This window comes from Arachis hypogaea, chromosome 11 (assembly GCF_003086295.3).
Source record: "Arachis hypogaea cultivar Tifrunner chromosome 11, arahy.Tifrunner.gnm2.J5K5, whole genome shotgun sequence".
In the NCBI taxonomy this organism is placed as follows: domain Eukaryota; kingdom Viridiplantae; phylum Streptophyta; class Magnoliopsida; order Fabales; family Fabaceae; genus Arachis; species Arachis hypogaea.
The window spans coordinates 30209284-30225544 of NC_092046.1; the positions used below are offsets into that span (position 1 = coordinate 30209284).

The 16261-nt window shown below is 37.0% G+C and overlaps 1 protein-coding gene across 1 annotated transcript; it reads right to left on the bottom strand.

Moving 5' to 3' along the window:
• Positions 1-7362: 7362 nt before the first annotated feature.
• On the bottom strand, positions 7363-8616 carry LOC112721203 (uncharacterized). The gene has a single exon (XM_025772274.1). It carries the CDS (start codon positions 8614-8616, stop codon positions 7363-7365), a length of 1254 nt encoding a protein of 417 aa, XP_025628059.1.
• Positions 8617-16261: the final 7645 nt, after the last annotated feature.

The window sequence follows — 16261 nt, forward strand, 5'->3', positions numbered from 1 at the left end:
CAAATCAACATCCGACCGAGAAAACTCAGTTATATACTATTATATAACTCAAATTTCAGCCAATTATTCAACAACAATATCTCAGTTTCAAATTTCACAATATGGCCGAATCACAACAACAATTCCAGTAGTAATTTAGCTAAAATTTCAACAGCCAACAATCACATATTTGAACAACAGACATCAACAGTAGACAACATTTCAACCACATATATCAATTAATTCATAATTTTAACTGATTAAAGAGTCAAATCCTACCTCTGTGAAACGAAGAACACACACAAGATAGCAGAGAGGGTTTCTGATAAGTCAAACGGAGCGAAAACGTCGAAAACTCGGTGGTTCTTTCCCTCCCTTTGTTCGGCCAAATTGGTTCCTGGTAGAGACAGCTCCACTTCGCAATTTCAGTGAACAAAACACACGTCACTGCTTAGAGGAGAAAGATACGGTAACTTCTATTGGATCAGAACTTTTGTAGGGTCACAAATCTCAAAAAATCAAGCTCGAAAAGTCAGAAATCAACCAAAACCCTCCATTTTCTCTCCATGCAGGCCTCGGAAGTTCCATGAGGAAAGAGAGAGAATTTTGTGCTTTTATACAGCTTGATTGATGATAAGTGTCACTTAATCAAGGGGAAAAAGGCATGCATCGCGACACGTGGCGCATTAAGTGCTATGTGTCGCGATTTTAAACCGCTGAGTCAGCGAATTTAATTTTTAAATATCTTGAAAGGTAATTAAAGTAATTGGGTATGATAAAAATTTAATTAATTATCTCAAGTGGTGGTATAAAATTAAAAATAAGGATTGGGTAAATTACTAATGTAATAACATTAGTAAAGCCGAGTTTTTACAATCTTTCGAGCCCAATATCAAGTGAGTGTCATTCGTCAAATAAAATTAAATAATATCATAATATTAATATTACATTATTATTCATTTTATTTAAAAATTGTAGAAAAACTTATCATAGACGTTACTGATGAGCGGATATTTTATACGCTTTTTGGCATCACTTTCATATAGTTTTTAGTAGTTTTTATTTAGTTTTTATTGAGTTTTTATAGGTTTTAGTGTTAAATTCACATATTTGGAATCTACTATGAGTTTTTGTATTTTTGTACAATTTCAGGCATTTTCTGGCTGAAATTGAGGAGCTGGAGCAGAAATCTGATTCAGAGATAGAGAAAGCATTGCAGATGCTGTCCGGATCTGACCTACCTGCATTCGGAAGAGCTTTTCTGGAGCTACAGAAGTCTAAATGGAGCACTCTTAATGGCTATGGAAAGCTGACTTTTGGATCTTTCCAGAAATATATAATAGTCTATACTTTTTTTCGGATTAGAAGGCCCAAAACTGGCGTCCAACGCCAGCTTCCTGCCCTTTCCAGGCGTTCAGCTCCCAAAGAGCAGAGACCAATGTCCAAACGCCCAAGAAGTCTCATAGCACGTGGATCTCATCAAAGCTCAGCCCAATCACTCACCAAGTGGGCTCCAGAAGTGGATTTTAGCACTAAAAGACTATTTTACCCTTACTAGTCCTCTATTTAGTATTTAAAGTGTATTTTTCATAATCATTGGAGGACTTTATGTTATTTTTGAGTTTTACATTGTGTTTTTACTTCAGTATGAGTTTCTAAACCTCCTAGGTTGAGGGGAGGAGCCCTGCTGAGTCCTATGAATTAATAAAAGTATTACTGTTTCTTCTTCGATCCGTGTTTGATTAATTCTAAGATGTATATTCGTACTTCATCGTGGTGAATAGAATGATCTAACAAATTAACTTTGTTCACCACATTAAGATGAACGTGCCTGACAAACACCCGCGTCTACTTGGGTTCAGAACGCGTCTTTCACTAGACAGTGACGAACCAACAGCTTGAATATACGTCTCTTAGACGGCTATCCACGACTTCATTGGGGACTTCTCGAGACATCAGTTCAGCCGATTTTTGGGGAGATTAGGGTCTCTGTGGTAGAGGCTAGAACCCAAAGATGCAGCATTCTCTGATCCGGAAGATCCGACCTTGTCTGTGATTTTTTTAGTAGGATCATAAAGGAGAATGGACTGTACGCGCTTCACCCTCAAGTAGAGATGGATCCACACTAAACCTGGGGTTTAGATCCGGAGGAGTATTGGCAACTGCTCAAACCAGTGTCAATCACATATAGCCTGCCATTGAAAAAATCACTCACAAGCAAAGAGAGCAGTAATACCGGAGTTAATTCAGAAAGACAAAGCAACTTTAATCCTTAACCCTATTCCTATTCCTATAAATATTTTCTACCTCTTTTACTTTATTCCGCATTAAATATTTTCTCTTGATGAATGAAAATCAATAACCTTCTGATTCCTCCTGACTAAGTCCTGCAAGATAACCCTAGCTTGCTTCAAACCACAATCCTCGTGGGATCGACCCTGACTCACCCAGGTATTACTTGGACGACCCAGTACATTTGCTGGAACTGCTGTATGAAAGTGTGGGGTTCGTACGCACAAAGTTTTTGGCGCCGTTGCCGGGGATTGTTGAGTTTGGACAAACTGACAGATTGTCTTGCTCCCTAGATCAGGTCATTTTTATTTTAATTGAGTCTTTTATTTTTGTTTTCTTCTTCTTCAAATTTTTTGAAAAATTAAAAAGCTTTTTCCAAAAATATTTTCTTTTCTTTGTTTAATCTTCGTTCTTTGTTTAAGTCTTATGTTCTTGTTGAGTCTTTTATTTTTATTTTTATTTTTTTCTTCTCTATTTTTTAGAAAACTTTTAAAAGGTTTTTCAAAAATATTTTTATTTTTTGTTTTCAATTGGTTAGAGCGTTGTGCTTATGTTCTTGGTAATTTGTGTTCCTTTGAGTCTTTTTTTCTAAACACTTTTCAAAAATAATTTTTCTTTCTTTAAATCTCGTGTCAAAATTTTAAGTTTTGTGTCTTCTTTTTTTTTCTTTATATTTTTCGAAAATTTATGTTTAGGTTTCTAAAAATTTTAAGTTTGGTGTTTTTTTTGTGTTCTTGTGTTCTTTGAGTCTTTAAATTTTGTTCTTTGTGTTCTTGTTAGTCTTCAAAGTGTTCTTGAGTCTTGTATGTGTTTTGAACTTAAAATTTTTAAGTGTTGTATCTAAAAATTTTAAATCTTGTATCTTTTATGTGCTTTTCTCTTTCATCATAAAATTCAAAAATAAAAAATATCTTTTCCAAACTTAATTTTAACTATATTTTCGAAAATAACAAATAAAAATTCAGATTTCAATTTTAAAATTTTATCTTATCTTATCTTAGTTGTCAAGTTTTCAAAAATCAAATTTTTTCAAAAATAAAAAATCATATCCTTTTCAAAATTTAAAAATCTTATCTTATCTTTTTCTAATTTCAAATTTTAATTTCAAAATCTTTTCTTATCTTATCTTCTATTTTATTTTTAAATTCAAATATTTTCTTAATTAATATCTTATCTTCTCTTTCTTATTTTTCAAAACTTCCTAACTAACTCTTCTCTTCCTTAATTTTCGAAAATAATATCTTCCTCTCTCTCTCTACTTTTTCAAAACCACCTAACTAACTCTCTTCTCTCTTAATTTTCAAACTCCTTCTCTCTCTTCTATATTTAAAAATTAATTAATTAATAAATAAATAAATTATTTTAATTCTTATTTACTTTTTCTATTTATACTTCTTCTCTTTTCTCATCTATATATTCGAATTCTACTTCTCTGTCTTCTTCCATCTTCACTTCTTTATCTTCTTTCCTTTCTTTTTCACATCTAACTGGAAGCTCTTTGATCCACGTGGCACAAAAAGCTTTCTTCTTTTTTCTTTTCTTTCTTCTTCTTTTTTCTTCACATCTCATTCTAAGGAGGAGCTTCTTGTCTATTGGCATAGAGAGTCTTCTTCTTTTCTTCTTTTCTTCTTTTCTTCTTGTTTATGACTAGGAACATGGATAAAGAACCCCTCTTGACTCCTGACCCTGAACCTGAGAAGACTCTAAGAAGGTGTTTACAATAAACTAAAGCACAACACTCCAGAAGAGATCTCTCAGAAAGTTTTGAATAAGAAAAGGAGGACATGCCTACCTCTGACTTTTATGGCAGAAGCATTGTTGTACCTGCCACTGGAGCTAACAATTTTGAGCTTAAACTTCAGTTAATCTCTCTTCTACAGCAGAATTGCAAGTTTCATGGACTTCCAATGGAAGATCCACATTAGTGTTTAGCCGAGTTCTTGCTAATCTGTAATACTGTAAAGACTAATGGAGTTAATCCTGAAGTCTACAAGCTTATGCTCTTTCCCTTTGCAATAAGAGACAGAGTTAAGCTATGGTTGGAAGCCCAACCTAGAGAGAGTCTTGACTCTTGGGAAAAGTTGGTTAATGCTTTTCTGGCTAAGCTCTTTCCCCCTCAAAGGATGAGCAAGATTAGAGTGGAAGTTCAAACCTTCAGACAAAGAGAAGGTGAATCCCTCTATGAAGCTTGGGAAAGATACAAGCAACTGATCAGGAGATGTCCTCCTGACATGCTCTCAGAATGGTCCATCATAGGCGTGTTCTATGATGGTTTGTCTGAGATGTCCAAAATTTTATTGGACAACTCTGTAGGTGGATCTTTCCACTTGAAGAAAACACCTGCAGAAGCAAGGGAACTCATTGAAATGGTTGCTAATAACCAGTTCATGTACACTTCTGAAAGGAATCCTGTAAACCATGGAACCTCTCAGAAAAAAAGGATTTCATGAAGTTGAGACTCTGAATGCTATATTGGCACAGAATAAGATCCTGACCCAACAGGTCAACATGATCTCTCAACATCTGCCTTGGCTGCAAGCTGCAGCTGGCAGCAATCAGGAAGCTTTTCTTGAAGAAGAAGCTTATGATCCTGAACAACCCACCATGGAGGAGGTGAATTACATGGGAGAGCCCTATGGAAACACTTACAACCTTTCATGGAGGAATCATCCTAACCTCTCATGGAAGGATCAACAGAAACCTCAGCAAGGTTTCAATAACAACCAAGGTGGTAGAAACAAGAATAGGTTCAACAACAGACCATCATTTCCATCTTCTCAAGGGAACATGGAAACCTCTAATCAGAGCCTTTTTTACTTAGCCATTATGGTTTCCAGCCTCACTAAGACCACCCATAGTTTCATTAGTGAAACAAGGTCCTCCATTAGAAACTTGGAGGTACAGGTTGGTCAACTGAGCAAGAGGATCCCTGAGACTCCTCCAGACACTCTTCCCAGTAACACTGAGGTGAACCCTAGAGAAGAGTGCAAGGCCATAACCATGGATGTAGAGGCCAAATTAGAGGAGAATGAGAAGGTGTTGAATGGCAGTGAAGAAGCCTTCACTGGGCGTTCAACGCCCACAATGGTAGCAAGCCTGGCGTTAAATGCCAGTGAGGAACTTCTCACTGGGTGTTCAACGCCCATCCTGGCAGAAAAGCTAGCGTTGAATGCCAGCTAGGGAGCACTGGCTGGGCGTTCAACGCCCAACCATGCAGCCTTTCTGGCGCTGAACGCCAGTGAGGGGTAACGCCTAACCATGCAGCCATTCTGGCGCTGAACGCCAGTGAGGAACCCCTCACCCAGGGAAGCTGGCATTGAACGCCAGCAAGGACATCCCTGCTGGGCATTCAATGCCCAGAATGCTAGAGGGACTGGAGTTTAACGCCAGTCAGGGTGGACAGCAAGGGCGTTCAATGCCCAATAAGCTGCCAGAGCTGGCGTTGAACGCCAGTGAACGCACACCCTTTGAGTGCCTGAATCCCACTCAAGAACCCTCTATCTCAAAACCAAAGAAAATCATAAAGACCATAGAGGTTCCTTTGAATGCACTTCTACAGTGTGTGAGTTCTGATGACTACTCATCCTCAGATGAGGATGAAGACACTAGGGAAGAGTAAGTTGCTCGTTTCCTAGGAGCTCTAATAAAGCTGAATACCAAGATATTTGGTACAAAGACTCTGGAGGAAGAACCTCCACTTCTCACCAAAGAACTCCATGCTTTGGTTCAGCAAGAGCTACCCCAGAAGCTTCCAGACCATAGACGCTTTCTGATTCCTTGCACCATAGGCACTATGACCTTTGATAAGGCTCTGTGTGACCTAGGTTCAAGCATTAACCTCATGCCACTCTTTGTAATGGAGAAACTGAGAATCCTTGAGGTACAAGCTGCACACATCTCCTTAGAGATGGCAGACAAGACAATGAAGAAGCCCTATGGCTTAGTAGAGGATGTCTTGGTGAAGGTCAGGGGCGGAGCTAGGCTAACTATTTAGGGGGGCGGTGTTATATTTTATATTACTATTTCTATTGGTAAAATTAAAAAAAATAAATATATAATCTCAATAAAAATAAGACAATAATATATAAAAATTACTACTTACAGTTTTGTATCATGAAAAGGCTATTCGACCTTTTTTTCTATTTTCAAAATCATCTATAATTGAATTTGTGTCAAAAATAGCTGCTAATTCTTTTTCTATATAGATGACCAAATTGTCTGCAAGAAATTCATCAACCATCTTACTTCGGAGTCTTGTCTTAACAATTTTCATTGCTGAAAAAGCTCTTTCTGTTGTTGCTGTAGACACTGGTAGAGTCAAAACAAGACGTATTAATCTATCAACCATGTGATAAGTTCTTGATTTTCCCGTTTCTTGCAACTTGTTGCACAATTCAGAAAGTGTACCAATGCCTTTCAAATGATTTGGTATATCATGCTGATAATGTTGCAACTGAGATTTCAAAATATTTAGCTCATTAGAAGGAAAGTCAAGGGGATAAAACTTCTCTGCTAACTTGCTGATTTCTTCAATATTGAATGATTTGAAATTGTCCTTAGGATCCAAAGCACAACTCAAAGTCAAAAGCTCTATTGTTTGCTCATTAAATCTACTATTCAACTCTTGTATTTGAGAGTCAATTGTTGCCAAGAATACATCTATTCGATAATGATGCTCAACTGTCACACTTGGTTGACGAGATCGACCTCTTCCAAAAACATATTGTGCACTCATATTAGGGACTTCAATTTCATATTTTTCACAAAAATCTTTAACATTTGCAAGAAAATTGCACCATCCACCATCTCTTAATTGTTGAAGAAGTAACTTTGATGTAGAAATAATATGCATTGCATTAAGAATATCTTGAGATTGTTCAGTGCTTGGCAAAGAACATTAGTGATTCCCATAATCTCTTTCATCAAGTGCAAAGTGAAAACAAATTCAAATGACAATAATATTTTACTAACACCATAAGCCTCGCCTCTTTGTGCATAAGTTGTCCCGTCTTCAATGATATTATTGAGAACAATATTGGTAGCAGGAAACATTTTTACCAAACTGTAAATAGAATTAAAGTGAGAGCTCCATCAAGTATCCCCAGCTCTTTGTAAAGTGCTTATTTGATTCGCACCTTTGCCTGTTTCTAATTCATTTTGAGCAACCAAGTTTGCATTTTCAATTACTTGAGCTTCTTGTAATTGATCATGTCTTTTTGAAGAAGCACTAACAATAGTGACAATAGAGTTTAATTGAGTAAAAAATTCATGAATTTGAAGTACCTCTCTTGAAGCTGCCACCAATGCTAATTGTAACCTATGAGCAAAACAATGCACATAGTATGCTTGTGGAGAATCTTTAAGAAACAAAGCTTGCAAACCATTCCACTCACCCCGCATGTTGCTAGCACCATCATACCCTTGACCCCTAATATTTTTAACTTGGAGATTATAATGAGAAAGGACAGAAATCAATTCTTTCTTTAAAGTTGTTGCACAAGTATCAGTGACATGCACAAGATCAAAAAATCTCTCTTTAACAAAACCATCTAGAGTAACAAATCTCAAAACAATGGCCATTTGCTCCTTTTTAGATTCATCTCTAACTTCATCAACAATAATACAAAATTTGGCATCTCCAATCTCTTCTCTAATTGAATTTCTCACCTTAGTAGCAAGAATATGTAGAATTTCTTTTTGGACATCATTTGAAGTATACTTAGCATTTTTTGGAGCATTTTCCAAAACATTCTGTTTCACTCTTTCATTGTAAGATCCCAAAAATTTTAACATTTCCAAAAAGTTACCTCTGTTGCTTGAACTTTGGCTTTCACCATGTCCTCTGTATACACCACCTTGAAATGTCAACCATCTAATGCAATCTATAGATGCTCCTAGTCGAATTCGATTCTTTTCAATCTCTTCTGATGTTTGCTTATGAAGAAGTCTGTCAATATGTTGTGATTGTTTCATCAAATCATCACATGATTTCAGCGCCTTATGATGGAATGAGTTAGGACCTTTGCCAATGTGATTCAAAAGAGCACATTCTTTTCCACTATTTACTTTCTTCCAATTCCTGAAACCATTCTCAATAAAAGCATTTGAACCCGTATTGATTGAAGGTTCCTTAGCAAAAAGAAAGCACGAAAAACAATATATAGCATCATCTTCTATAGAATATTCTAACCAAGATGGGAACAATTTAAACCATGAAGCTTGAAAGCGACGATGAATTTTATCACCAGAAAATGGATAATTATCAAGAATTGGCTGATTTGGCCCAACTTTAATATAAGCCCGACGGATTTCATCTCTTTTATTTGGAGGAAACTTCCAAATCATTGGTCGCATTCCAGGATCTCTTTCCAAACGAAAAACATCCAGTTGATTTGGAAGAAGTCATGGACGCTTTGAGCAATTCAATGAAGAACTTGAAGTAATGAAATTTGATGACCCCTCAAGTATTGGAATAGTAATAGTAGAAGCATCTTCATTCTCTTGATCTTTTCTTTTAAAAAATGTATCAATGGTTTTGAACTTACTCATAATTCAAATGGCCAAATAAGTTCCTATAATTTAAAATATATTTAGCAAAAAGTGTAAATTACAGTCTAAATCTTTATAAAATATAAAAATTATATTTCAATTTAAAATAAAATATTAAAATTCAGAACAATAATACTAACATCCTAGTATAAATAATATAAAATTGTAATTAAATAGTTAACTAATAAAAAAAACTAAATATACAAACTAACATATAATAACATAAACATAATTAACAAATAATAATAAATTAACTAATTAAGTAAATAACTAAATATATAAAAAAGAATAAAAATAGAACCTTTTTTGAGAAAGAGGAGTGAAAAATCACTTGTTAAACTACTCTCTTTTTTTTAATCTGCAAAAAACAAAAAAAATAAGAGTCAAAAAGGTAAAATTGTAAAAGATAATAAGATTAAAGAGATAAAGAAGAAGAAGAATAGGAAAAGTTGTTACCCAAATTTTTTGAAAGCCAAGGCGGGAAGAGAGGGAGAGGAAGAGACCGGTTGTATGTTGAAAAATAAAAAAAGGGGATTGGAGAACTGATTAGTGATTATACGTTGGGAAATAAAAAAGGGATAGGGATTGGAAAATAGAAAAAGGGATAGGGAATGGGCTATTGGGCTGGGTTTTGTAGGAATTAAAAGTGAGAGGGGGAGGGGGGTTGGAAAAGATAGAACAAAAAGAGAGGGGGGGCTGGGAAATAACAAAAAGGGGGATCAGACTATTTTTTTTTTTGAATAAAAACTAAAATTTTTGGGGGGGCCATTTCCCCCCTTTATTTATACGTACCTGCGCCCCTGGTGAAGGTTAAAAACCACTACATCCCTGCAAACTTCATAGTCTTGGATATAGGAGAGGATGAGGATGACTGTGTCATCCTTGGAAGACCTTTCCTAGCCACAACCAATGCTATCATTGATGTGGCTAAGGGAAAAATGACCCCAAAGTTAGGGGAGGATCACATCTTATTCAAGATACCTCACCCCAATTCTCCCTCTAAAAAAGAGATAACCGTGCAACACCTAGTATGTGAACCCTTTCTTTCTATGCAGAGCTCTGTAGAGGCCCTAGACATCAATTCTAAGTTTGGTGTTGGCAGCCATCAACAAGCTCTAAGCACAAAGGTACTAAAAAGAAAGTACCTAAAGGCTGGAGGGAGAAGAAAGTTCCTACTGAAAGCCTTTCACCTGGCATCAGAGTTGTCTTCTCTAAGAAGCCAGTCTTACCACATACAGTGAGCCATGTCCTATCTCTAGAGCATGTAGAGTTCATTCATGAGAGGACAGGAAGAAAGTTCACTGTCAGGGGCAAAAATTTGGGCCCATACTCACCTCCGTAAGGAGCTAAATGTCAAGCTAGTGACATTAAAAGAGTGCTTGTTGGGAGACAACCAAACTTTACTCAACTATATTTATTTTTGTTTTGTTTTGTTTTTCTTTCAGAGTCATGATCATGTGCATCAGTAAAGAGACAGAATTCACAGTAGTGAAAACAGGACACTCCGGAGAGAGTGTCAAAGTTGAATGCCAGTGAGGAAGCCCTCACTAGGCGTTCAAATCCAGAAGAGGGGAGCATTGCTGGTGTTGAACGCTAGCCAGGGAGCAGCCCCTGGGTGTTCAAACGCTAATGCAGAGAAACAGGGAATCTGGAATTCCCTAGCCTCCCAAGACCAGCAGGTCCCACGGAAGCTCCACCTACCCCACCTTCTTCTTCCCTATTAGTCATATTTGCTCGAGGATGAGCAAAACTCTTAAGTTTGGTGTTGCAAAAGCTTTGCTTTGTGACTTCTACCACTCTTAAGTATAGAAGAAGAGGATGGAGCAAACCAAAAAGCATACACGTGAACCTGTGCAGCAGCCTCAAGAAAGGCAAAGGAGTGACATAGAAGAGATCAAGCATCACATTGGATCCTCAAGGATGAGCACTAGCACCATCATTCAAGTGGATTCGTTCTCTTTTACTCCTTTTCTATTATTTTTCTATTTTCTGTCTGTTTATTTATCTGTTCCCTTCTTCTAGTTGCATGATCATCTACATTTGATGTCTTAAAGTTGTAAAATGTTCCATATATCTCTCAACTTGTTTAAAAGAAAATTTTTATTTGAAAAGAATTGAGAGATGCATGAATTTCAGGTTTAAAATAAGATTAGTTTAATTATATTGATGTGGTGCATTTGCTTTTATTTTCTGAATGTATGATTAAAAAGTGCATATTTGAAGTTGTGATTTTAGAATGTTGGCTCTTGAAAGAATAAAGAAAAAGAAAAAATATTATTGATAATCTGAAAAATATAAAATTGATTCTTGAAGCAAGAAAAAGCTTGCTTGCAAAAAAAAGAGAAAAAGTGGCGAAAATAAAAAGAAAGAAAAAAAAAAGCAAGCAGAAAAAGCCAATAGCTCTTTAAAGCAAAAGGCAAGAGCAAAAAGCCCATAACACTTTAAACCAAAAGGTAAGGGTAAAAGGGCCCAAAGCTTTGAGCATCAGTGGTTAGGAGGCCTAAAGGAATAAAATCCTGGCCTAAGCTTTGATAAACCACTATTTTATGGTTTATCTTGTGTTTAATTGAGTGGTTTCATCAAGTCTTTACCCACGTATTCATATGATTTGCATGATTTTACAATCCCTTCCTAGTTTTGTTTTATGGTTGAAAACTTGCTTCCTAAAGATCTTTAATTAGTATATTTTAATTCTTCTTTATACCATTCGATGCCGTGATCCGTGTGTTAAGTGTTTCAGGCTTTATAGGGCAGGAATGGGTTAGAGAATGGAAAGGAAGCTTGCAAAAATGGAAGGAACACAAGAAACCAAGGAGATAACCAGCGAGCACCGACGCGCATGCATGGCTCACGTGAGTACACGGAATGGAGAAATTTGCAGCGACGCGTGCGCGTGCCTGACGCGTACGCGTGACAAGGAAATTCGCCAAATGACGTGCACGCGTGACTGACGCGTACGCATGACATGCGCGATCTGCAGAAATAACATAAAACACTGGGGGCGATTTTGGGCCGAGTTTTGACCCAATTTTCGGCCCAGAAACATAGAATAGAGCCAGGGAACCTGCAGAGACTCGAGAGATTCACATTAGCATAGTTTTAGGTTTTTAGATCTAAATCTAGAGAGAAAAATTACTCTTCCTCTAGGTTTTCTTTACATTCATAGTTTATTAGTTTTATGCTTTTGCTTTTGGATATTGAAGAGTCATCACCTCCGTTGAAGATACTATTCTAGTTTGTTTCCTTACTCTTTTATTTATTCCATATTCTTAATTCTTGTTTAAAGTTACAATTGGATTATTTTCATGGATTGTTAATGAAAAAGATTACTTTTAGTTTTAATTAAATTGCAGTTATTGTCCATCATGTCTTTCTTTTATTCCCTTTTTAATTCTATGCAAGTAATTTTCATGTCAATGGAGTAGATTCCCAACTTGACATGGGGGTTGATTAAAAGGAGACACTTGAGTTGGAATGCTTAAGTGATTAGTTAAATTGGAAGTTGTTGGCTAATTCTTTACTTACTAACGCTAGACCTTCCCAAGGGAGAGGACTAGGATTTACAAATAAGAGTTAGCTCAATCACTTGACTTTCCTTTATTTAGTAAGGGTTAACTAAGTGAAAACAACAACCTCTTTATACTACACTTGAGAAAATTCCAACAAGGATAGAACTTCCAATTAATCATTCCCCCAGTCAAGGATTTTTAATTAGAATATATATATATATTTCTCTTTTAAATTACAATTATTTATTTTCTGTCATTTAACTCTCAAAATTCTCGAAAAACTCCTGATTAATAACTTAGCACCCTTTCTAGCAACTCGTTGGGAGACGACCTGGGATTCATACTCCTAGTATTTTTATTCTAAACTTTTGTGACAACCTTTCTAAATTGATGAGGCGAATTTTAGCTGGTTAAGAACTATACTTGCAACGCTGTTTTTATATTATAATCTCTTAATTGGTCTAATTTCTGCCACGCATCAATTTTTGGCGCCGTTGCCGGGGACTTGTAATTGTGTGCTGAATTATTAATTAGTGTGCATATTTTTATTTTATTTGCGTATTTCATTTTATTTTATTACCATGAGCTGTATGTTTCTTTCATTGAATGACGCGTTCACTGCCTGATCCGAGCTTAGCTGCATTTTATCCTGAAATTGAAAGAACTCTTTCACGTATTAGGCGAGCTCGGTGCAGGTTAGCCTCAGAGGGTGGTGAAGTGATTGTTATCGATTCACCAGTCTCATCTGAGGGTGAATCTAAACCGCCATCTGAGGAAGAAACAAACTCCTTTACTACTGATTCAGTTGATTCACGTGCAGATAGAATGGCAACACCTAGGAGGATTACTCTCCAAGAAGCTGGAGCTCCAGATTTTACACTGCAGTCGTATTAAGTACATCATCCAACTCTGGCTGTAGATTTTGAGCTGAAGACTGCACTAATCAACTTGATGCCAAAGTTTCATTGCTTACCTGCTCAGGAGCCTATGAAGCACCTAAGGGATTTTCAGACAGCCTGTTCTACTGTAAGGCGTCATGGTGCAAATGAATCTTCTATTCTGTTAACCGCCTTCCTATTTTCTCTTGAGGGAAAGGCGAGGGAGTGGTACTACTCCCAACCTGAAGCAACTGTCACCAACTGGGATACGCTCAGGAGAGAATTCTTGGAAAAATACTTTCCAGCTAAAGTTACAGATAGATTGAGAAAAGAGATCTCCTGCATTGTTAAAGGAGAATTAGAGACTCTTTATGAGTACTGGGAGCGCTTTAAGAACCTTCTGGACGCATGCCCCCATCACATGATTGACAGGTTGGTGTTGATCAGCTACTTCACTCAAGGCATGAAGCCTCGGGATAAAACTACACTGGATGGTGCTAGTAATGGTTCTCTGAAAAAGTACAAGACTGCAGATGAAGCATGACAACTGATCAGCGACTTAGCTGAGTCCACTAGAAATCACAGGCATAGGAACAGCCACTCAAAGACTGTTGCAGATAGGGGTGTTCATGGTTTGGTTAGTCCAAAAACCAAACCAGTTTTTTGGTTAACCAAAAATATAGTATTGGTTAATTAACTAAATTGGTTTTACATGATGAAACCGGTTATTAACCAGTTAGTGAAATTCAAAACCGGTTTTTAACCGGTTATTAAAACAAAAACCGATTTTTACATTAAAAACAAAACCGGTTTTTATACTAAAAAATTGACTTTTATACCATAAAATTGGTTTTTACATGTAAAAATAGTTTTTTACACAAATTAATATTTTTACATATAAAAATCCAAATTTTTGAACCTTTTTTTAATTGAATTTTTTTAATCTAATTTTTTTTCTTTCTAAATGATACGAGTAACATTTGTAAATAATGAAATCCCTTCCATTGCTTTCGTTCCTTTTTCTTTCTTATCTCTTTTCAGCATTTTCTATAAATAATTTTTTCTAATATAAATATTTTCTTTCTAAATGATACGAGTAACTTTTTCTTATCTCCTTCTATCCATCTCTCTCCTTTTCTCTCCCCCTCCCCTCTCTTTCTCTTCCTCTCTCTCTCTCTCTCTCTCTCTCTCCCCTCTCTTCCATTTCTCTCCCCCTTCTTTTCTCTCTCCACTTCTCTCTCTCTCTCTCTCTCCCATTTTCTCTCTCATCCTCTCTTTCTTTTATCTCTCTCCCCCTCCTCTCTATCTATCTCTCTCTTTCCACTCTTTCTCCCCCTCCCCATTTCTTTCTCTCTATCCTTCTCTCCATCTCTCTCCCCATGCTCTCTCTCTCCCCTTCTTTCTTTCTCTCTCCCCTCCTCTTCCTCTCTCCTTCTCTCTCCCTCATCTCTTTTCTCTCTCCTTCTCTTTTTCTGTCTCTCTCTCTTTCTCTCTCCCCATCCTCTCTCTCTCTCCCCATCCTCTCTCTCTCTCCCCTCTCTCTTTTTCTCTCTTTGTCCTCTTTCTCTCTCTTCTTCTCTTTCTCATATCCTTCTTCTCTCTTCTTATCTCTCTTTTTTTATTTCTCCTCCTTTATCTTCTCCTCCTCTCTCTCTTCTCTCTCGCTTTAGAGAGAAGAGGCAAAAAGAGATAGAAGAGGGATAGAGATTGAGAAAAGGTTGAGAGAGAAAGAGAAAAGAGAGAGTAAGAAAAAAAAGAGGAGAAAGAGAGAAAAGGAAGAGAGGAAGAGAAAGAGAGAGAAAATGAGAGAGAGAAAGAAGAAAAAGAAAGAGAGAGAGGAGTGAGAGAGAGAAAGAGAGAAAAGAAAAAAGAGAGAGAAAGAGAGGGGAGGAAAAGGAGAGAGAGAGGAAGGAGAGGAGAGAGAGAGAGAGAGAAAGAGAGAAAAAGGAAACGAGAGGAGAAAAGAGAGAGAGAATGATAGGAGAGGAGAGAGAGATAGAAGGGGAGAGAGAGGGGAGGAAGAGAGATAGAAAAAAGGGGAGAGATGATTAGAGAGAGGAATGGAAGGAGAGAGATGAAGAGAGAGAAAGGAGGGGGAGAAAGAGGACAAGGAGAAAGAGAGAGGCAGTGAGAGAGCGGAGAGAAGGAGAAAGAGACAAAGAGAGAAGAGGAGAAAGAGAGAGAGGGAGAGAAGGAGATAAAGAAAGAGGAAAGGGAATAGAGAAAGAGAGAAGGATAGAGAGAGAAGGGAGAGAGAAAGAAAGACGAGGTGGAGAGAGAAGAGGGAGAAGGGAGAGAGAGAGAGAGAGAGAAAGAGAGGAAGAAAGGGAAAGAGAGAGATAAGGGAGAGAGCGGATAAGAGAAAGAGGGAGATAGAGAGAGAGAGAGAGAGAGAGAAAGAGAGAGAGAGGGGGGAGAGGAGATAAAGAGAAAAATGAGTGAGAGAGAGAAGGGAGAGAGAGGGGGGAAGGAAGGGGGAGAGAGAGGGAGAGGAGAGAGAAATAAGAGGAAAAGAAGAGAGAATAGAGAGAGAGAGAGAGAGGAGGGGGAGAGAGAAAAAGAGAGGACAAAGAGGAAGAGAAAAAAGAGGAGAGAGAGAGAGAGAGAGGAATGGGGGGAGAGAGAGAGGGAGAAAGAGATGGAGAGAGAGAAAGAGAGAGGAAGGAGAGAAAGAGCATGTAATTTGGTTTTGAAATTAGGTTTTGATTTTAATTTGGTTTTGGTTTTGGTTTTGGTTAACCTGTTAAAAACCGGTTTTTTTAAATTTGGTTTTGGTTAACCATTTTTAAAAAATATGGATATGGTTTTTAAAATTGTTTTATTAAACTGGTTAACTAAAATGTGGTTATGGTTTTTTAACCGGTTAACCATATTTTAGTTTTTTTATGAACACCCCTAGTTGCAGAGGTTTCCTCTAGCAGTGAGACTACTACTCTTACACAGAGTATATGTGAAATGACCAACCTACTGAAGCAGATGCAGTTGAATCAACAACAAACTCAGCCTTCCCCACCACAACAAAGCCAACAGTTAGTCCCCCAAAGAGTATGCAGA